The 24,253-nt window shown below is 28.7% G+C and overlaps 1 protein-coding gene across 1 annotated transcript; it reads right to left on the bottom strand.

Moving 5' to 3' along the window:
* Positions 1-622: 622 nt before the first annotated feature.
* LOC119676003 (serine-rich adhesin for platelets) lies at positions 623-22,448 on the bottom strand. The gene is made up of 6 exons (XM_038087226.1): positions 21,599-22,448; positions 14,930-16,002; positions 11,691-11,925; positions 9,893-10,431; positions 6,864-6,969; positions 623-1,558 (listed from the first exon to the last, which is right to left on the bottom strand). The coding sequence occupies exons 1-6, from the start codon at positions 22,446-22,448 to the stop codon at positions 1,116-1,118; spliced, it is 3,246 nt and encodes a 1,081-aa protein (XP_037943154.1). The 3' UTR covers positions 623-1,115.
* Between the last annotated feature and the right edge of the window lie 1,805 nt (positions 22,449-24,253).

Genomic DNA, 24,253 nt, shown 5'->3' with positions numbered 1-24,253 from the left:
TCCTTGAGCCAATAGACGGGGAAGAAAACCTAGAAACACTTGGTAAAGACAATCACCTCAAAAAGTACAAAATCCGTTAATTAAAAAATGAGCTATAAATTAATTAAGTTAAAAAAAATTTTTGTTCAGGTGATATATTTTTACTAGCTAAATAATAAATGCAAAAAATGCAACTGTGTGAAATAAAAAAGGAGAGATGGTACAGGTAAAAAAGAGACGATCTGACATCGGAGTAAATATGTCAAAAATGGCGTTATTTATAGTGTTGATTATGATTTTATTTTATTAATTGTATGGGATAACTTTTTCATACCATCATTTTTTACATACAAAAATACACTCACAGCACTGAAAATGAGAACAAAAAAATAATATAGGGATCGCCTCGTATACATTCAATTAAGAAAAGTAAAATGCTTATATTACATTGTTCAATACTATAAATAAATAATAAATTTAATATTTGAGTAATTTCAAAATAAATGATAATATATAGAAAAGTATTACATGATAATATATCTATAATTATTTTATAATTCGACATCACACAATATGAAACTCATAATTTTTTAATTGCAACAAAATTGGCGCTCGTTGTAAAATGCTTTTAAATTTACTTAGTTTATTTATTGAAATTCTTTACTGAACTCACTTGATTTGCTCTAAATGGTAAACATTTACACAAATATATCTTATATCCTTTCTAGCTTATTGACACATTGTGCCTTAGTATACAAAACTTTATGTAATTAGTACTTAAAACTGCTCAAGATTATTTTTATATGTCTTTTTTTTTTTTTTTTGTTAATTATTTAAGATAATTCGCCTTACAATTCATTATCTTTGTCGTTATTTTATTGTTTTTTTATTGCCAAGTTGCGTTGATAATGGAATTTAAATTTAACGAGTTAAGCATTTAGACAATTTACTCGTTAATGGAATAAAATTCAACTTCATTTAAAAAAACTTACTAAATTTAAATTCGCATTTGTTGTATCTCAAAATGTGCAATTTACTTACAGATTCTTTTAAAACATATCTAAGGGAGGAGTATGGAGGGTTTTGTTTTGTGCTTAATTATCCTTGTTGTACCAAAGTCCGTAACAGTTCGGTAATCAAGTTTTTTCCCATTTCTTTTGACTTAATTGTGTTGCAGGTGAAATTGCAGTAGCTGCTGTTGTTGCTGCTCCTGGTATTGCTGCTTCTGCTTTTGCTGCTGCTTCTGCTACTGCTCCAGCCCCTGCTCCAATTATAGTTGCTTTGACGGTTTTTGTAGGTTTCAGAATTTCTCTAGCATCTGCTGGCCAAATAACGTATTGTTTCTGTTCCGCTTTTGCTGCATTTGTAACTGCAGTTGAATAAATGCAAATTGTGGCAATTTCCATTTTTAACTTCTCCAGCATTTTGGTTTTGCCAAACTGAAAATAGAATTTGGATATCCAAAAAAGTAGTAGCAATGCTACCAAATTCACTGTTTGTAGCTGCAGTCGCCGCTTGTTGTCTGCAATTATCAAGTTACCGCTTACACCGGATGTTATGGCTGATGCGGAATATTCACCTTAAAACCATAGAAAAGAATTAGGAGAAAGAACAAAAAAAAAAGTAGATTTAGTAAGGTATTTTATTGAATTTTAAAGTAAAGTACAAACTTGATTTTCTTAAATTTAATCAAAGAAATTTAAAACAAAAAAATATTTTTTTTAAGAATTTATAAAATCATTACACTTAAAAAATCAAATTAAATTAATTAGTTAAATTTAAACCAGTTATTACATAAATTAATTAAATAATGAGATAAAAATATAAAGTGAAAGCTATAAGGCTTTTAATTGTGTCCAATTACCAAAAGTTAGATGTGGTTTTTAATGTCTACATAACCTTCGTTGTTTCATACTCATATTTATTCCTGCGGCTATAGTTTACTCTATTTATTCCAAATAATAATTAAGAAAGTTTACATCTTTTCCTAATTTCAGGACTATTTAACAATATAACTGTATATAACTAATTATATATAAAATATGGTATTAGAAACCATGATAATACTTACCATAACGTAATTATATGTAAAAACTATGATTTGAATAATTTTTATTTACTTCAAAAATAAAACATTCAAAGTATTCCAGAATTATGATATTCGAGTTCGAATACTTGAGTAACATATTTTAAATGCTCGAAAAAAAATTGAACTGTTCAAATATATTCAATCCTGTTGGCAGGATCGCCATTATTGTGGGTTGGTCAAAGCACTCTTGAAGTCGAACCATTATTATGTACATAGCCGAATGAAATTATAAATGAAATACTATCGCTATCGAAAAATTATAATACTATTGCCACTGTATTCTTCAGACTGATAATCGTGATCCCTACCAAAGTGGTTGAAGAGATATTCATAACATAGGGCTTTTTAGAGATTCGACAACTGATTTATAATCAGTATGTTTTATAGTTTTAAAATAAATAAATATATGTCAGAACAGTATTTCAAATTGTGTAAATGTTTATTGAAAATCGTCGTACACTTGATTTACCATCGTGTACAGCAATTGAAACTTTGTCCATTCACTTTATGATTTATTTTACTTTTTAGTTTTTAAGTTTATAAGAATTCAAGTTATTTAAATAGGAAACATTCCCGTGGGTTCGGGAACGAAATCTTTTCTAACATTAATGCTTATTTATGATTAAATTGCTACGGCAACAAACAAAATTTTCGGATTTTTTTGATGTACTTCAATAGACTGGTAAAATCATTCTTTACTTCCATTTTTAATCACATATTTGTTGTCTAACTAAATGGACTCAATATACATTATCTTTGGTTTGAACAAAAAGACGTAATGTGCTACATAGCGTTCTACACATTCAGATTCTCGAAGAAAATATTCGAAAATAATATATAACATTAAATATAAAATAAAATATAAATATATAAAAAAATATTATATATAAAAATATATAATAAAATATTGTATATAAATATATATTAAACTATATATAAAATAATATATGTTATTCGAAAATAACGTAATAATACATATACAATTTATATAATATAATGTAGTATAAACTTCAATGTAGAGATCGTAACGAGAAAAAGTAATTGATGGTGGAATGGGGTTCAGTTACTTCAATAGTGACGAAAGTGTAATGAGCTGGAATTCAGTGCGCTATAACACATTGAATTAATATCCTTTATTTATTTCAACTTACATACATACATACATACAATTTATTTTTTTTGTTTTGATTTATTTTAATTTAAAAAAAAATTTTGATTCATGTGATCTTGAACGGTCCCGGTTTGGCATATAAATTGACTTCAACGATTGCGTAATCTGAAACATCTAAAGTGAGGGTATATATGAACTTGCAGTATTAATTAGACAAACTAGGGTCGTTGAACTATTGGGACGACAACATATGCAGAATTATTGCTAATATATATCCACAGTAACTTGAAAATTAAACTACCATTGCAAAAAATTAAATTGCATTTTTCGATCAAATTGAAAGAAACTCCTTATTAAGGATTACGTTTAATTATTTTATATTCATTTGAAATTTCATTATTTTTTTAATTAAATTTCATTGAAGTTTGTATTAAAAGTTTTATTTTTATATGCAATTTCCGTTTAATTAAAATCATCTCTTAACGATCAATCACTTTTTTAATAGTCTTCAGCTTATTCATTTATTGCCAACATATAATTCATTTATTATATCATATATTAAATCCAATTTGTAGAAGAGTTAAAAGTATTCAAAAATATTTTTTTATTATAATTAATTATAATAAAATTAATATTGAGCGTAATTAAAAAGTACAGAACGCTTTACGGGTTCTTATTGATCTCATTCAGCAATGCAAAATCATCAGTCATTTCAATGAATCTGTGCAACAATCACGTAATTAAAATTTTATTTCATAAATTCGTCATATAATTGTACATAAAATCAACAAAATTGTAAAATTTGCAATTAACATTCATTTTGATACATAACTACCATGTGTCCTTCCCTTTCCCGTTCCAAGCCCCGTCCGCAGCACCTAAGTATGAGAGGTTATTGTGGTAATTTGCTGCGGCAATTAAATTGCATGTTCTCACGTTTAATTCAATTATTTTTTAATTTTTAATGCGAAGTGTCCATCGCAGGCAAATTTTCTGCCATTCAATTATTTGCATAAATGTTTTTAAACGAGATATGCATTTCAATTACAATTGTCTGAGTGAACATATTTTTTTAATATTTTAATATAATTACGACGATTCATTGATTTTGTATTAAAGAAGAAAACAGCGGAAAAACAAAAGACGGGACGGAAAATTAAATGAAACTTCCAATTGGAGCTTTTCTTTTTAACTTCTGTTTATAACTAATAGCTATTATGTTATATTATACGAAATAGGTACCTAAAAATGTATATTCTTACGAAAGAGGCAATAAAACTTTGTAAAATAGGTTCTATACTATTTTTATTGACGCAACAGAGCATAAAAGACGTACTCTAAGTCCAGAAGGGGACACAATAGACCCGACGGCCGCAATGCCACATCACCTAACAATAATAATAATAATATATTATTATTAGTAATTATATTATTACAAGATTTTGAGAATTTATTTTCATTACCTAATTACAAAAATGCATTTATTAATAAAACAGATGACAGGTAACACATAGTAGAGTCATTCAACATTACAACCTCACATATAACCTTATAAAATATTTATTAATTACATTAATTCATAGGTCATAACGGTGATCCTAGCTATTTGTTTAGACTTGGTTGCTTTTTATGTTGAATTTTCTGCATAACTTTCACTTAATAACTTAAGCTCACTTAATTTTCATACTTATATCTGCAAAATTTTATGATTATTTTGAGGTGTACCAGGATAGTGACTAATATAATAAATGTTTCAATTTTTTTCGAATTCGCAGAACAATACTGAGACTAACTTCTTGTTACTACACGGTTCTGTCATGCAATTGCAGACACCAATATTCCTGTGAAGTTAGTTGCTTAACAATCGGAGCTGCGATTAGTGATTAGATAAAAATCGAACAATGTGGCTGCTAGTATTACAATCCAAATACACTAAAACCACATAAACACAATAACATTGATGTAACAGATTGATGTATTACTTTGGAACGGCATAAAGCAGTCACATCCTTTGTGATTGCTCAACTTTGCTTCAGGTCAGATGGAGGAATAGTGGAAGGATTTCATTTCGCTGTACGCAATTAGAAACTTCTCAATGAAAAACATTCCGGACTTTATTCGAAAGGCTGCAATTTTAAGCAACTTTACCTTAAAGTTTTCAAAATTGAACTGTGAAATTCTAAGAAGAAGAAAAGTATTTCATATAAATATCGTATTCAGGCTGTAATTGTGAATATGATTTGGATGCAGTAATATCTTGGATTTGGTAGCAGCATTGATTAATACGAATTTTACTTGCAATACTGAAATATTGAGCAATATCTACAATAGTGTTGTCTATATATAACACATATATTTAAAAATTTTTTAATATGCTCTATTGCATAGAGTGCATAACCATATTATTGTTGAGTGACTCTGATAATAGAGCTGAAAAAAGAAATGTGCCTGAGACATTTACTGGTAAACAAGTCGGTCGAAATATAGACTTCACATCTCTGTGGTACTATCAATTAGAACATTGATGAAAGTGTTACTGATTAATATAACTATTATATTGTAGAGAACTAATGCTTCTGCTTAATTCGACCAGTCATGAAATGTAATAGAAACAATATGGTTCCGATTAGCTTCTTAGTAAGAAAGTAATGTGTAGATACTAATTTCAGTATATACCTGTTTGTTTAGATCTTTACATGAACAGAAGAATCTTGAGGAGAATGGTGAGTGGTATTAAGAAAACAAATTATACAAGTATTTTAGAAAACAATTATTAGACCCATTCTAGTTTTCTTTTCGCTATAAGACGCGTTACATTCAACAAAAAAAATCAACCCTAAATAATAAATAGACCCGTTTACTGATTGTTACCATAAACTGGCTATGCCAATTTTTTTTTAGTTTTTCTATATAATTATAACCAATATGTACTTATTTTATTACTTCAAGAATGATTTGATGTATGACAATAAAATAGATATTGGAGATATCATTACATTACATAAACAATGAGTAATAGGCAAAATAGGAATGGGCGTGTTCGTTAGTCTTTACTAATATATTCCAAATAGTTTTTAAAGTTAATATGTATTATAATATTTTGGAACTATGGTCTTAATTTTATGTATACGATGTATTGAACAATTTAGCAACAATGTGTGACCATAATTTTAATGGGTGCATGAACTAATATTACTCTATAAAATTAAATTTCATAGAAAAAATGATTTTTTTTTTAAGAAAAATAAATGAAATATAATAAAAATCATTCGCAAATCCCGAAAATATTCATAAAAGCATCACTGTTTTACAATATATTTTGCAGTTCTTCAAAAACAATAAACAAAATAAAAAGGAAAAATAGATAAATGTGTTTCAAGTTGACAGCAGTAATAAATAAAATAAAGAGGTTGTTTCATGCCAGGGGGGTACATGTATTCGTAGATAACTGCCACTCCAACCACCTATGTACCGCCACTTACGGCAGCAAACGTTTAATATAGAGCATAAATATTTGTGTGTCCACAGATAAGCCCACAATTTAAGTGTGCCTGACACTAAAGTTAAAAATACATAAGTGAAATAGTAAAACGAATTGAAAGGATATAAAAAGAAACACCAAAAAAAAGGAAAAAACAAAAAAAGACAAAAATAAGTATTCATTTTAATTCAATTAAAATTTACCATTGAGCACATGTAGAGCAATCGTTCTGGGAGCACTGTTCGAGGGACTGCAGGTATAATTGCCAGAATCTTGCTTCTCTACTGATGGTATTATCAATGATGCAATCTGAAATTGAAATTTAAAGGTGAACACAATAGTTTCGCAATAAAATAGAATAATACAGAATGAAATGCAATCGCATTGTGTCAGAAGATAAAATGTTTTACATATAAATTCGTGTGTAACCAAGAGCTACGTTGCACACGGAAATTAAATTAAATTTATTGACACTTTCTAAATAACTGTAAGTCCTTGCGGAATAAAATATTACCACTTTTTGTATATATATTAGGTAAATCATTTAATATTGCACAAGCAAGAGCTAGGATATAAGAAATAGTAACAGATTTATCATTTTCTTGAGCTGGGTACGCTATTTGTGAAAATATCTCATTTCCATTACAGAAAATGTTTTATGACTCTTTATCGTATGAATAGAATGACTTAAATTCAAAATATCACAAAAACATAAGCACACTATTACTACTATTAAATAAAACTTTAAAAAGAAATATCTGAAAGGTTGAATTTCTATAACATCTATAACATTTTGAAAGAAGACTTATCATTTAAAACAACTTACAATTTTTTAATTACTTTTTAAAAAAACTATTAATCGATAGTTCTATAGTTTACACATATAGTTTTATAATCATCTTCAGAGTGGAATGAAGAATATAATGGGTATAACATACATCAAATACATTAGATTCCTAAAAAAAGGAAATACTTGAAAACACTTTATATATATTATATATATATTATATTATATCAAATTGCCTAATATAACATATAGGTATATAATAGATTAATATCCCGATTCACGTCACCCCGATTGGCGTTGATTGGAATAGCATCGCCAAAAATATATAAATTTTGGCTTAAAATTGCGTCGGTGGTATTTTAATTTGAATCGTTTTTTAACACATACGTACGGAGGGGATTCCCATTTCATATTTTGTACGTCACATTTTTTAAAGAGTGACTTACATGTTTCAAGTTTTTAGTTTAAAAGTGTCAGTTTACATTTGTGTGGTGAAGTGGAAAGGTAGATTTCTGCTTATGAAGTACAAAAATAAATCAAATACAAAAAAAATTTTCTTGGAACAAGATTAAGACATTTTAAAACGTTTTAAACTGCTGACATTGGGAGAATTCTAGGTTTAACTCATTGATAAATGTACAACATTTTTTCGCCACATTTTTTCGCTACATTTTTTCGCTACATGGAGCATCAAAATTGACTGTACATAATCATAGTTCTACAGTCTAAGTTTAGCTATATAATCACAGTAATTCTATGCCTGTCACAGTTCGCAGATTTCTAATAATGCTAACTTCAATATTACATTAAAAGTATTTACATCATACAGTTGGGCTAAAACGAATAAAATGGGAGAGATATCATACCAAAGCCTGGTTCAAGTTTAAAGTCCACCAAACATTTAGAGAGTTTCGGAAATATAAATCTTTATATTACCATAGAGTTCACTTTTATGAAATAATTTTACAGTCATTTTAAACTTCTTTATATAAAGTTGTTAGAAACATATTATTACTGTACACATTATTATTGTATAATTACTAAAATATCTTTTAAAATAAAATCAGGCAAAAAAATAAAGTTAGAATAATGTCTTAATAAAGAACCGTGTATATCTAACACGGCAATTATAAAAAAAAGAGGTAAGGTTAATCTAGCTGGCCGTAAGCAACGCTTACACCAATTAGATCTATAATACATTGTACTTTTAGGGCCGTCCCAATTTAAAACAAAAACAAGACCACAGCTGATAGTCTAAAGGATATTCAATTTAATGCACAAAATGTTATTTTTTATCAATTGAAGTTTTTAAGCTGCCGATAGCTGACTTACAGCTTCTTTGGATATTACCGAATATGCTACTTGTTGTTTTCTCATATAATATTAAAATTTTAACTAAGATTCAATTTCATCCGAGAAATAACAGTAGCAAACAAAGCAGAATATATCATTGTATGATCATTGTAATGATTAAACATAATAATAAATGTTTCGTCTAAAGATATTTTTTAATATGAAACATTTAAGTTATTGTACTTTAGTAGAAAAAAAATATCACCAAGTAGTGATATCTTTCTTTTATATAAAAGTTATGTGACTGATAGATTTGTCTATGTAAAATACTGGCAGAGGAGATATCATTATACAAAAAATAAAACATTGCAGTGGACTACCTCTGTACTTGTTATATCCAATCGATATGTAAGTATATGAGAGTAGTGACTGTATAGGTTTAATATTTGCTAATGATAAAATTTTATTATGCATACTGAAAAAAATCTGAATCTAAATTCTAAAGTGAACTGATATAGACAAACATATAGTCTGATATAAGCAGATATGATATAAGCATATATTAACTAAAATGTAAAATTTACCATAACTATGAAGCTTGGAGATAAAAATGAAATTGAAAGACTTCATATTTAATGAGAATAAAAATTAATTATGCCAAAACTGGTAACTACTTAATGTCAATGAAAAATACAGAAATTTGAACTATTAAATTATTTGCTTTGTGTTTTAATTCATCATCTTTCCATTTAATTGCAAAGTAAACATAATTGAAAATGGATATCAATTAGATTGAATATGATGTCCTTTTAACCTAAACCTACTTAATTAACACACCTTTACTTCACATGAATTAATTAAATGCAAATCTGCACAAAGACCTAAAATTTTGTGTTTCAGATACCAAATCAACGCTCTCTTAAATGTGAATTGCATTTATTTTCATTACAATAATTTTCAGAATATGTAAGCAACATATCTTATGGACGCGTATATCATATATCGCATATCCTACAACTCATCAAACGTCTTTTGACATATTCATTTGTCGCATGCAACTAACTCATCTAGCAGCGAAATCCTTCAGTGCATATTGCAAATAAGTAGCATTAAATCGAGCTTATAATCTCCGCCTGCATTTATTACACTTACTGTGATGTGCCTTATTTCTGTCCAAACGAACGCTGCTGTTGTCGTTTCTGTTGTTGTACTTGTTGTCGGTTCAGTGGTGGTGGCTATTGTTGTTGTAGTCGTTGTAGATGTTGCTGTTGCTGTTGCTGGTGTAACAGATGTTGATTCTGTGGATATTGCTGCTGCTGTTGATATAAGTGAATCTGTCGAATTACTATCGTTGACGGATGTTGGCATAGTCGAAGATGAATAAATTATTTCCGTGGCTGTTGACGTTTCAGCTTCATCAATTGATGTTGTTGCTGTAGTTGTTGCTGCTGTTGCTGATGTTGACGTTGATGTCGTTGTGGTTGTTGTTGTAGTCGGATCCGGTGGCAATTCAATGCGTTCTACTTCCGTACGCCAACCCTTGCGATTATGCAAATAAATTTGTTTCTGATTAAAGAACCAATTTGTAAATAATGGTGGTTCCAACGCTTCAGAAATTATGCAAAGCAATTTCACTTCACTGCCAGCTTTAACATGCCGAGTTGATTCTCCAATCAATTCGGTTTTTGGTTCTAACAAAAATAAATATAAAATTTTGTATATATTGTAACATTCTTTACATCATATGTTATACTATATATAAATATGTATTATACATATAGAAGGAATTTAATTGACTAATATTTTAATCATAAGGACTACGACAATATAAGGACTTCTTAAATATAAACAAATATTATGTACACAAAAAAACGTTTTTAAAGAAAATCAACATTTCTCAGAAATATTATACATAATATATTATTATTATTTTTATCATTATTATTATTATCATTATTGTTATAATTATCATTATTATTATTCGAAGAAATATTCATACTTTATACAAAATTAAGTTTATCGATATATTTAAATATATGAAAAATATGTAAAACGTAAGCTAAACAAACAGACATAACTGAATTCAATTTATATAATTATTTTGTACAAATGATGATGTCTTATAATGTGATTATAGGTAAATGTATCGTATGTAGAGTCACGTAGCTGAGAGATAACCGAAAAATATGGATATCACAATTAAAATTTTTAAAAAAAATAAAACTTGATTATTCAGGTTATTTAACTTTAGCTACTCGATTTGACTACTTTAGCTTTAGTGTCAGCTGCACCATTCTGTTCAAGCAGTAAGATATAGATAGATATATTGGTTAAATTATTCTCGGACACATCACTTAATTTCTGAATACGAACTTCTATAATTTCTTGCAGTCTGACATAATGACCATGCACCTATAAACCTGATAGATCCATAACTACCAACTACCCCGGATTAGAGTTGAAAGTTCTTATTAACACATTACTTAACACATTTGTGTAATTAGCGAAATTTTTTTGTTTCTATCTAACTACACAGATTACAGTTATTAAAGATTGTTATTAATGACGCTCATTACTTAAGATTTATATTTAATTAGCGAATTTTCTTAGATTGTTCATTCCAATAAATGAGACGAAATTCAGTATCTTTAAACTTATAGCTGACAAAGTATTATATTTGATTTGTTGAGGGAAAGATATATACATATGTATATAATATATATATACAATCAATTAGCTTATAATTATTTTTTTTTATACTATAATATAATATGTATAGATCACAACCGTCAGTATTATTATAAAAGAGCCAATATAACATCAAAGATTATTCTAATAACGATATTTTTTAACTTAACTCTTACCCAATTATTTATTAATATGCTATATTATTTCACTCTACTTAAATATATTAATATATATATGTACTTTTAAAAGTTTGTTTACTCACCAATTATACGAAGACTTACAATCGCACTGGACTTGGGCTCTGTTGACACTTGACACTCATACGTGCCTGCGTCCTTCAGTTGGACGTACTTTATTTGCAGTGACCAACGCTCGGGATTCGGCGTGTAGATTGATTGAAAACGTTGATCGGCTATAAATGTCGTTTGGTCAACGGTCAGAATGTGACCATCTCGTACACGCAACCATGAAATTGGCTTCTTAACAAGTTGCTTGACCTAAAATTATAAATTTTTTATTTACTCATAATGAACTTGTTTGTCTTATTTTGTTGCATCTTCTATCAAAAAATTATTAATAATGTCGTACCATGTTTCTGACATTTGACTTCCTACGAAAGGAATTACATTAAGTCTTGGGCGTTTCATTTAAAAAACGTGCTATTCAACCTATTTATGGTATCATAAGCAAATAACAATTCATTACTCTCAATAATGACGCAATGACAGTAATAATTTGGTAGCAATTTTCTAAAGCTTCCTTAATGTGCACAAAAGCCAAACTGTATTCGGTAGTGGCGCAAGGATTCAATATGACAACAGGACACAAGCGGCTCCTTTTAAATTAATATGAAATGTGCCCTGCTTTGTTGAGAGTAACCATTGTACAAAGTAACTTTGTCATGAGATATTGTTGTTGTCAGTATTGTTATTGTACGTGATGTTGTTGTTGTTGTTGTTGTCGTCGTCGTTGGTTGTCAGTTTAATATCTAGCGTACTATTCATAAGTATTGTAGTTGGGAGCAGCTTTCGAATGGCAACCTCAGTCAGTGTCGCTCTAACAAAATATATTAAAAAAAAGTTTGTATTTGACCTTCGTGGCAGTTTCTCTTAGTTATTATTTTCTAAACTTTATTACGCTGCCCTGATTTCAGACATTGTCATTGCATGTCAACTAAATTATGTTTCGGTTACATTTTCTTCAATGGGAACATTTTTAATATAGACTCGGGATAAGATTTTAATGCTCTAACATCAACAAAGTGCGAGTAAGTATAGCTGAACTATATTAAATTGTGCTGGAACAGACAGACAATGAACAGCAGCGTAGGACTCATAATATTGTAATAAAGGACAGCAGAGCAACGTCATTATGATGTGAGCTTATAGCTATCATTGAGTACTGCCGAGCCACTCGAAAGTGTGTGCCGAATGGCACAAGGTAAGTTGCTTGGTTCGTTGGTTGGTAGGTTGGTTGGTTGGTAGATTGGTAGGTTGAAGGCGCACAATATTGAGGTTATCTCAAAATTAGCCAATTTAAATTTCTTATTATCACAGAACTTATCCTGTTATAAATTTTGGTTAATTTACGCAAACAAATGGCAGGATTAGATAAGTGTGGAAAAGTTGAAGTACAAGATTCTGTGAGGATAAAAGCTGTTGAGTGCATGTTAATAAAAGTTTACGACTTTGCAAAACGGAAGTGAGTAAAAGCATTTAAAGCTTTTAATTGTTTTAAGGTTTGCACAATTAACGCAAAACTCAAATTACTTTTTGAAGTGCATGGATAAACTTTTGAAGTGATTATAATTAAAATCTTATTGTATCTATTTTTTTTTTAAATTTTTACTAATTCATGATTAATTTTTGCATAAATAATTAGGACAAAAGTAAATTATAGAATACATTTGTATATAAATGAGCTCCTTTTGTATTTTATATTGCTAAAGTTACGTCTTATTTAAAGTCTAAAATTGATTAACTAAATTTAATAAGTTGATTTAATTTTCAATTATATAGATATTTAAGTAATTCATGATACATAAAACAACAGTTATAAGAACCTATTGCTCCTTAATAAGTGAAAAAGTATTCGTCGTTTTTTGGTATATGTTTGATTACTTATTTTTTTTATTGAAAATTTGATTTTAAAAACTTTTATGATGACCATTATTAATTGTAACCTTTTTTTGCCACTTTTTAGTTAGCTTTATAAATCCATCGATATAAAAATTCTGTGGTGTATCGACAAAAAATTTAACAAAGTGATTTTCACTGGCTGCTTGGTGGGCTAATTAAGAGAGTTCCACAAAAAACGATAAAAATGTAGTCAGGTTGTGCAAGAACTGAGCTATACGATGGATGCATCAAAACTTTTTAAACAAGCTTCACAAATTTATTTACAGTCATTAACGATGTGTGTATCTTGGCATTGTTATTGTTTCCATATGTCTACTATTCCATTAGAACAACGCATGTTCTAATGCCCAATTCTAATCGCTTTTCCTTTATTGTTTCGTTCAAGCAATCTAGTTGTGGGTAGTAGAAGCCGAATTAATGGTTGTACTGGACTGGAGCAGTTTGTAATATAAAACTAGACTTTCAACCACACCAAACACAGCATTACCTTATTTGAGTGAACCAATGCTTTATACAATATATCTTAATATTTATAACGGTGATTTATTTTACAATTACTTTGAAAAACAAATATATATATATATACACCACATAATATTTCTTTACAAATTAACAGGCTACATAACGCTGTTACCTGCATTATAATAGCAACCAATTGCCAAGAGGCATTCAGAATTGCAAGCGATACATTTCGTTTCTAATTTATTTGAAGACTTTCATACAAAAACAGAATTTCATTGTTAAAATGTTGTAATTATTAGTTGATGCTTTTATTACCGATAAATAATATAAACACTCCTTTTTAGGTCCTTTTGTTTTTCTTGTATTAAAACTACTCAGTCCCATCTATGTACGTGCTGTGGATTAAAAGTCAACAATACAGTCTTAAAAAGGATAGAGGAAGAAGCAGTCGAAATAAAAAAAGGCTATAGTGATAAGGTTTTGGATGCAAGAAATTAGGGTCCCTTAATTGAATGGCCAATTAGATGTCATTAAATTCGTTGTTTTCAGTTTAATAATTTCTATATTGAACAATTATCTTTGACCTCAAGTAATTTTTGGTGTTATTACGATAAAAATAAATTTTACTCTGATGACAGGTTACAGATTACAACTTATAATAAACGAATAAATATTAATTTTATAATCAACACAATTATTTAATAACTTTAATTTTTAACACGTAGCTTATGAGTTCGAATACAAATCCCTGATAATGTTCTCTCTTGACCTCTTTATCAAAGACTTAATGTTTTCGTGTTAAATTTAAATATGAAATAAAGTAAATATGTACCGATAAACAAAGGCTGAATTACATAAAACCAATCGCAACAATATCTCTTTTAAATAAGGAAGTACTTACATTGCAAGGCAAATAAGCGTGTGTTCCGGCTTGGCTTATTATTGTCTGAAAATCGTCGATTGGTGGTGTTGGTCTTAATGTTGTGGTCGGTATCGCACGTCGAGTAGTTGTTGTTGCTGCTGTTGGTGTCGGTGTTGTCGTTGTCGTTGTCGTTGCTTGTTGTGCAGTTGCGTTTGCATTCTCTGCAGATAATGTTGCAATTGCTGTTGCTGCATTTGCGGTAACAGTTTCGCTTCTAGCCACTTTATTATTTAAGTGCTCAACTGCTGTTGACAACTCATCATGTCGCACTGCTGGAGATGTTGTTGACGTTACTTGTGTTATGGCATCAAATTGCTGTACTTGGCGTGTGTATTCCATTTTAAGTTGCATTTTCAGCTCCTGCTTTTGCAATAGCATAAGATTTTCTTCTTTATAAGATTCATGGTCGTTGCTAGTTTTTGGTTTTGGCAGCAACAGTGGCTTGGCATTTTGTTCCAAAACATTCTCTGTGAATTTTCTTACCTCAAACTTGTTGTTATTGCTGTTACCTACATTACGACCAATTAGTTGGTTGTTGTTACTGCCATTTGAATTGCTGCTATCATCATTTTTCCAAATTTTTCTCTTATTTGTTGTTATTGATGTTTCTGTTGTTAGCAATTTCGTATCTATTGTTACGTGTTTTGTGAATTCTACAGCAAATGCTGGTGGGGCTTTTGTTGTTGTCAAATCATTTTCTGTTGTAGGGAGAAATAATGAATCTCGTGTCCCTCTTAAGAAGCTTAAATTTTTAGTCTTGTTTGTTGGTTTTAATGTGGGCTCTATTGTTGGAAATGTGCTATTGTATGTTGCTGCCACTTGAATTGGTTTCTCTGCTGCAACTTTGCTTATTGATGTTGTTATTGTTGGATATTTTATCGTTGGACTTGTAGACTGAATCCTTAAAAATGTGCTGTCATTTGTATTATGGTCTTGTAATGATGCAGCTGTTTTAGTTGTTACAACTCTTGCAGTTTCTTTGGCTACTGCATTGGATGATTTTGTTGAAATTGTTGCCGTAACGGCGCTTTCAATAGCATTCAAAGTTGAACCTTTTGTAAATTATATAGAAATAAAAATGATTAAATTTTATTTTTTTTTCTTGAAAAAAATTTTAATTTAATTTAAAATACATTTAATATTATAGTAGTTTAGTTAGTTTTGACTTTGTCGAACTGTAAACACCCTTTAGATAATGATATTAAAAGCTTTTAACTAAAAGTTTTCCAACTTAAACAATAAGTTCTTAAAGTTTATCAGTAAAGATTAAATACTATAGACTAAAATAACTGATATCGGTATTTTGAATAGTTTTAATTGCTCAATTGCTCAGAAAAACCCAAAATATATTATTTGTTCTAAAAGTAAAATATGGAAACAAATCCATATCATAAAATACAGATTTTGATATCAAAGTAAAAATACACAACATAAAATCTATCCATTCTAACATTCTTAGAGTGTAATAGACAGACATGGAATAGTAGACATTTGGAAAAATGAAAATGTAAATATTATTCGATATTTCGTATGTTAAATTCTATATTTGTCAACATTCATACAAGAACTAAATTCCATATACTTAAGATATCGAATATAGCATATATATATTTGCTTTCACTCGAGCAAAAAGATGGAGTTATTCGAATTAGAGATAGAGATATTATTCGAAATAAAACCTCAACATTATTTAATAATGTAACAATGGAAAAAACTGAACATTATGCAGTGATTCAATTTGTTGTAAAACACATTCAAATAATGAAAAAAACCTGAACATAATTCTGCTTTATAATAAACAATAGTATGTGTATGGGTCGTATTTTTTTAAATAAAGTTCTACAAGTTTTGGAGACAATTCTCAAGATGAACATCCAAAAACTCAATTTACGTCAGTGATCATTGCAGATATACGGAATTAAGTTTCAGCATATCTTCGATTGAGTGAAAGATATATAGTAAAAGCTCTAAGCGAAGATTAGGAAGAATGAGCAACTTTTGTAACAACTTTCAGTTTCCAAAAAGCAGTGTCTACAATGCGATTTTATCAGCAACATTTGGAACAACATTTTAGAAAATATAAATACAGTTTTGTAGATAGTTTTATTATTATAGATAAGACCTAATTATACAATCATGATCCACTAAGGATTGGTGTGTACCCGACTGTTTGGTTCCGGTGCAAATTTGTTTCTAGATATCGAAACATTAGTTCGTTTCTAATGTTAGTTTTTTGAGAGGAAAAAAGAATTTTGTGAATAGATAAACTCCAAACTGGTACAAAATATGCTATATTATCTTTTGTTAGTTCCACGCTCTGGTTCATGATATATATATAAAAGTAGTTTAATGGTTGGTTATAACAATATTAGACAGTAGTATTAATTTCCTATAGAAATGTTCCGAGTAGATAAATTTAGACAGGAATTGATAAATTTTATACAATCTTGTTTAAAATAGTTGTGAATTAAATACTTTAAAATTAAAAAATACAATAATACTTTTAAATTAATTTGATTTTTAATAGATCTCAATTTTCCACTCAATTTTAAAAATTAAAAAAATTAATTATGTAAATATATGACTATGCACTGAGATAGATAAATATATTAAACAATTTTAAAATGTTTTCTTATTTATTGTTTATTATTATACTTCAATATTATTATTGTTTTCTTGATTAATAAATTTTATTTGTGTTTGTAACCACTTTAATTTTGAATGTGTTATTTTACGACATTGTGGAATTTTATGTTACATTTCAAATAAACAACTTTTTTTTTTATCATTTTCACCCAAACGCAACATCGATTTTTGTAAACAACTTCAGATGTATCTGTAATACATTTTATTTAAAAACTTTTTTATTGACCGAACACTCAAAAGAAAGCTTTAACCTAAGCCTAGGAAAAGCTTGGTTTATATACAACACATGACAACTTCAATAGAAAAAATCAACTTTCAAAATTGTCATACAACTAGAATTGGCATGAGACACTCGAACGGTCACTACACCTAAAACAATGGAAACTATTAACAGATCAGAGTTTAAAAGTAGACACGATTTTAAAGTCCATAACGATAACATATAACGCAGTCGTTTGTTTGGGACGATTGTTTTTAAATAATTGATGGCAACTGTAATCATGTTACAATTATAAAGCATTATTTGATTTAATTTAAAACTAATTATTAAAATTTTTATAACCAACTTAACCTTATATGTATAATAATATACCAAATACTAACTATAAAATAAGAAGGTGGGTTCTTTCACCAAATCGTAATTGAAGTAGACTGGACTATATCAATTATTTTTTTTCTAAAAGCATGCGGCATACCTATAATCCATATATTTTTGAAAGATTCTTCTTTTTTCTATAGTGAATATTATTACAATTATTTTGAACCATTTTAACGATGATTGAAAAAAATATTGATGTGTTTAATAATGAATGTCCACGTGCGTTATCATCAGGATGAAATTTCATGATAGTGGTTTAAGATTAGTTACGTTAACTGATATATGTTTTTTTTTTAATAATTATAAAGACACTCATTTTTTTCTTTTCACCAAAAGAAAACAATAATATAAAGACATAAAAAATATCTTCAAGTAACATGGCAAATAATAATATTCTTACATTTTTGTGAGAAGTCCTGCACAGATAATTTAAGTATTAAATGAAAATTTATGGTAAATTGAATTTCAAATATTTTTTAATGTTTTTCGGACTGACATTGCCGAGTAGTCCTTATTTGCATTCAATTTCTTATTGAATTAGAAAAAAATTGAAATCAATAATTTTTATATTTTGTTTTCATAAAGCATTTAGCTTTGAAGAAGCAAAAGTCAACAAAAACCAAATGATACCGAGACATACCAGTGCCTTCTTTATAATTGTGTTGATTGTTTTTTATGCAAAGAAATTAATAATATTAAAAAAGAAAAATATTGAAATCAAATAGGACAACTTTTTATTTATAATGGCGATTTAAATAAAAAGCAACTAGAATCAAATAATTTTAAAATTTAGTCATTTTTATTTTTCCTATTACATTTATGTTGAATTTGAGTTCATTTAGTTAGAAGGAATCTAAGTATGTATACATAAGATAAAAAAAACAGAGTAAACTTATTAAGACTATTAGGATATTAAAAAGAAAATTTATTTATTGCATATGAAGTGAGTTGGAATTACATATAAATTTTTTAACTAAACATTTAGTGTTCTTCATAAAATCTTGGTTATATCAGTAGGCCGTCAAAGCAGCTCTAACATACACAAAGAGAATTTGGAAATGGTCAGCATTTTCGTGCAATATTCATCTCCTCTATTGACGAATGACTTAAACAATACCACAACCCACAGATGTAGCTTTCCACTTTCCATACAAACACCAATATGTTTTTGGGTTGCGCATTTTTTAAAAATTACCACTTAATTTGTTTATAAAGTTAGAAAGCCGTGATGCTTCCGGGCTACTTCTGTTCTAAAATTTAGAGTATAAATTTACTATACATTTTACACTCGTCAGTAAAAAAGCTTTCACGCTTAAATGTACTAAATGCCATAAAATATCGGCTTTTCAATGAACGTATTCACCTATAAATTACTATAAACTAAAACTAACAAGAGCCAAACCGCCAGCTAATAATACGAAAAAATTAAAGAAAACTCCAACCAAATTGTGCGCAAACGGTAATCGAGCTCAAAAAGGCTCACAACTAAAACCAACTTTATATAATACCTAACTACACAAAATTAATAGCTACTTAATAACAACCTTACCTTTATAGTTTTTCTATTACATGTTTTTAGTTCCCTTAACCTCAGAGCTGCGTCATAACAAAAAAGTATCTTCCCTAAGTATTGATATTAAAATCAACATATTCTCTCTTCTTTCTAAAAATTTGACCACGTAACCTGACAACCAATTTGGTAACAAATTTTAATAACATTAAAGTCTGTTTACCAATTTTCCACATTTCAGCGTATATTTTAACGATATTACATATAAATTTTGACTTAATTAAGCAATGTTCAAACAGTATCTGTACCGAAACCTAAGCTCCTTGTGGCAATGAAAGCGATTTAATATGGTTGCAGATGATTTTTGACACGCTGTGAACGTTTGATAGCCTTAAGCTACGTGTATTCTGTTGATGCATAATCAGTTTGGCAAATATTTTAAAACGAATTATTTACGCACATTTGTAAATGATATTTACAATGATGAATTGAACATTCAATTTGTTAATTTTTCACAAAAACATTGTTACTTAGCAACTAAAAAAATGACACAAATATTGAACGTTTACGATACATTTTAATACTTTTAATTTCAAGTAATCGTATTTGAGGTAGCATACGTTTTAATTTAAGAAGTCTAAGAATCCATGTCTTTAAATTAGTGGAATTATTCTAACTGGGATCCTTATGCGAGCCTTGCATATTCTAACTAACACTCTTAATAAAGCAATTGCCACGTCAAGTCATCATGATATATGTGAAATCTAAATGAAGTTTCTATCGACGGAATTTAAGCAACTAGAAGGAACTGCAATTCACATAAAAAATAGTTTGATGTGTTATTAAAAAATTTTATATTATAAAGTATAAAACTTTTTTAATATAGATCAGCAGTTTTTACTGATATTAGATTATTTTATAAATACACTGTTCGTTTTAGTATACTACATAATAAATTTATCTTCTCTAAGAAAATAATTTTAGTCGGTTTCATTTACCATGAAACCGACTTTTCTGTCAATAACTTGGTCAACAAAGAAAAAATGGCAAATTTGGAGTAAAGTGATTCCAAAGAGGATTCAGCAACATATGCATGCTCCGAAATGTTCCAATGATGGCATAATTTTGATCCATACTTATACTCAGATGAAGAGAATTGAAATGTCAACATCTGTAAATACCGGTGAATCGTCGTGAGACGATTAATTTTTGCTATTTGTTGGTTAAGCATCTTTGAATGGTTAAAGTTTTCAGAGAAACCAATAGGTAGCAATAAGTTGAATCGTCTCTAAGATCGTGTAATTCACTGCCGCTAAAGAAATTTTTATTTTTTCGATTGACATCGATTGAGAAAACAGTTTATAACGTGCAACTGACACGAAATCTTTTTTCTAGGATTGATACGAAATTGAGATCACATATCTGACCCGAAATTTCTATATTGTTCAGTATAGAATTGTCACATCTCATCTCATAAATTTCAGATTGCATATAATAACACCACTTAAAAATTCTACTGCTACCAGGAGCTTGTCTTATCAATTTTTGAAAGATTCTTTGGATACTTTGGAGAAAAAAACAAATGTAAAGACCTGAATTTATTTTGTGTTCCAGTATTTTTTCAGATTTATTGCAGAAAAATAAAATGTTAAGTCTTTAATTAACTAGTTTAGTTAATTTACATTACTGGTTAATGCAAATATAAAACAATATAAATTCAAAATATATTTTTACTCCTCGAATGCCCTCATGCATTTACAATACTGTCGCGTTTTATAAATAAGTTTGTAAATTTGTTAAATTTTGTAGATATGAATATGATGAAGTTCTTCAACCACCACTTTAGGATTAACCTAAATTGATACATCCTCCGGAAGGCCTTCAGAAATCACACCCCACTTCTCGTATAAATAAAAAGCAAGGTCACGAAAAGCGAGCGGCAACGGTTTATAGCTTAAAGAAGAGCACATATAGGACTTAAAATCACGTGATTTATAATTATGTGCTCTCATGCCAAAAGAGCACTTCCAAATATGTGCTTGTTGAATCATTATCAGTTTCTTAATAAGCTCTTGCTGCATTGCTTTCCCATCTGGAATCGCACCTAAAAACTTACACAACAAAGCAGAATCAACGCTACCGGAACTATCGTTATCAGCAAGAAGTTGCAAACCATAACCTTCCATTGGCATATCAACTAAGCCTGGCGTGTTTAGAACATCAGAACCCACATTTAAGTTGAAGTTATACTTTTTTATCCAGTAAAGAAACTTTCGCATGTCATCTTCACTCATGGCTGGATTCCTATTCACACTATCCATTACGCTCAAAAAGTGTGAAACACCACTAGCCAACTGCTTACGCTCCTTTAACCACTCGGGACTCTTTGCACCTTGCAACATTCTTTCAAATTTCTCGTCAGTACCAGACATACCCCTGATAACGCCAGTCTCCTTGACAAGTACTTTGGCAGGCACATAACGGCTACATGAAACAGTACAGCTTTTCATGAAGAGTGACGTCTTTTTAAACTGCTCAAATTCCTCTTTTGAGAGTGTCTTTTTAGCATACTCTAGGTTACCAGTTTTGTCCTTTAAGCAGATAACATAATGATTCTCACGCTCAGCTGGAAGAATGTACGTAATAACTTGAGATGGATTTACATTCTTCATTACACGCATCAGCCCTTCAAATTTTCCGATGCCTCTTCTGTAATTTTCAATTGCTAAGCCGCCTTCAGCCATTTTTACAATTTTCACAATACAAAACCGAAACAAATTTTGACTAAAAGTTCTGTAAGGAACACAAATTCATTTTATATTCTGTACACAAAATTTATTACATATCAATTTTTTTATAAAGTTCAATTAAATAGCCTACTTAACACATTTATATATGTTATTTATTTTTTTTTAGTGCTAGAATTTTACAAATAACTGAACAGTATTTATGACGTTTTCGATTAGTAAATTTGTGCTTATTTTTTCAATCGAGATGCTCTTTTATCGCATTTTTAGTGCAATTTTATTTTCGGTTAGTAAGTCTATCACAAAAAGGTTATTACTCTGTTCGATTGGGTAACAAAATTTGACACATTGAGAGTTAATCTAGATTGAATCTAGATTTACCAATCGAAAACGTCCTTAGATGAAATAGTAATTAAAAGATTGATTTTAATAATTGATAATAATAAGATGATAATTGATGATGATAATAAGATTGATTTTAATAATTTGTGCTTTAACTTATATTTTTCTTTATATAACTGAACTAATTAAAAACCAAACTGCTTACAAGGATAGTTTGAAAAGTTTTGCTTTGCTGTTAATGTCATCTCAATTAAGTAGAGCTCTTCTAATAAAGTGCGATATTTATCAAGTATGATGTAGTGGAAATTTTTCTAAATTCGAGTTATTAATATCAATCTAAAAATCAATATTTATTAGATAAGCTAAAAAGAGAGTCTATGTTCAATTATATGGTTATATATGTGCTTATTTTAAATTATTCCAACAGACGGACGTATGACAGGACGAATAATTCTATTACATTTCATATTATTCTATATTAAACAAACTAAATTAAAAAAATTTTACTTTCTTATATTTCAAATATTACAAATCTTATTTAACATTTCTTTGTTTTTGTTATTGTTTAAGTCTCTCTTTTTCATTTCCGTGATATTATATTTCATTCGGAATTTATTGTTTCATTCCATAGTTTGAAGTAATCTTTCGTTGCATCTTCGCATCATCTTAGACACAGTTTGTCTGGGTTATTTTGACGTATCGCATTTAAGTTATTGTTAAACTACGATATTCTTTCCTTGTATTTTTAGTTTTAGAAAACTTTCCTCTTATTTCAAAAATTTCCATTGGGATTTATTTAACTACACTATTCAGTTGTGGAAGGTTATGTAGTTTGCGCACATCTTCGTGTCATCAATATTGTTCAACTCAATTATGGCGATGGTCGCCGAGGGATCATTTCTTAAACAACAAAAGAAAATTATCAAACAACTCTGATGAAAATAATATCAATGATGGAATTTATACTTTATTTTATTTATTTATTTTTCTGCAATTGCACTTGTATATTTTTTTCCAAAAGATTTACAAAGTTAATGCGTTGAAATAATGCACAAAGGTGATATAAAAGAAAAAATTAAAAGATTTTTATTTTCATAACGAGTGAAAAGACAAGTAAAATGTATTTTAGTTTTCTTTGAAATTTCATTTAGAATTTATGCAAAAAAATCTGCAATTTTCTTAAAAAATATTCAAAAAGATATTCTCATTGTTAAATAACTTAATATTTGCGTTTCAACAGTTTTCAAAGAAATTCTGTAGTTTCGAAATAAAAAAAAAATAAAGAAAATTTAAATTTAGTCTCAACAAAAGCTAAGATGTATATTTATATTTGACAGTAAAAAAGGAGTGCATATAAATTATTCTTGATTCTTTTTCTTGAGTTAGTGCTATTACGCATTTTTACTCTATAACGGCTGGGGGGCTTATCTCTACCCCACACTAGGCTGTAACTAGGCTAA

The sequence above is a fragment of the Teleopsis dalmanni genome, chromosome 2 (genome assembly GCF_002237135.1).
Source record: "Teleopsis dalmanni isolate 2A chromosome 2, ASM223713v2, whole genome shotgun sequence".
NCBI lineage: Eukaryota > Metazoa > Arthropoda > Insecta > Diptera > Diopsidae > Teleopsis > Teleopsis dalmanni.
The sequence above is the reverse complement of the archived record's forward strand: the minus strand, read 5'-3'. Positions and strand labels throughout refer to the sequence as shown.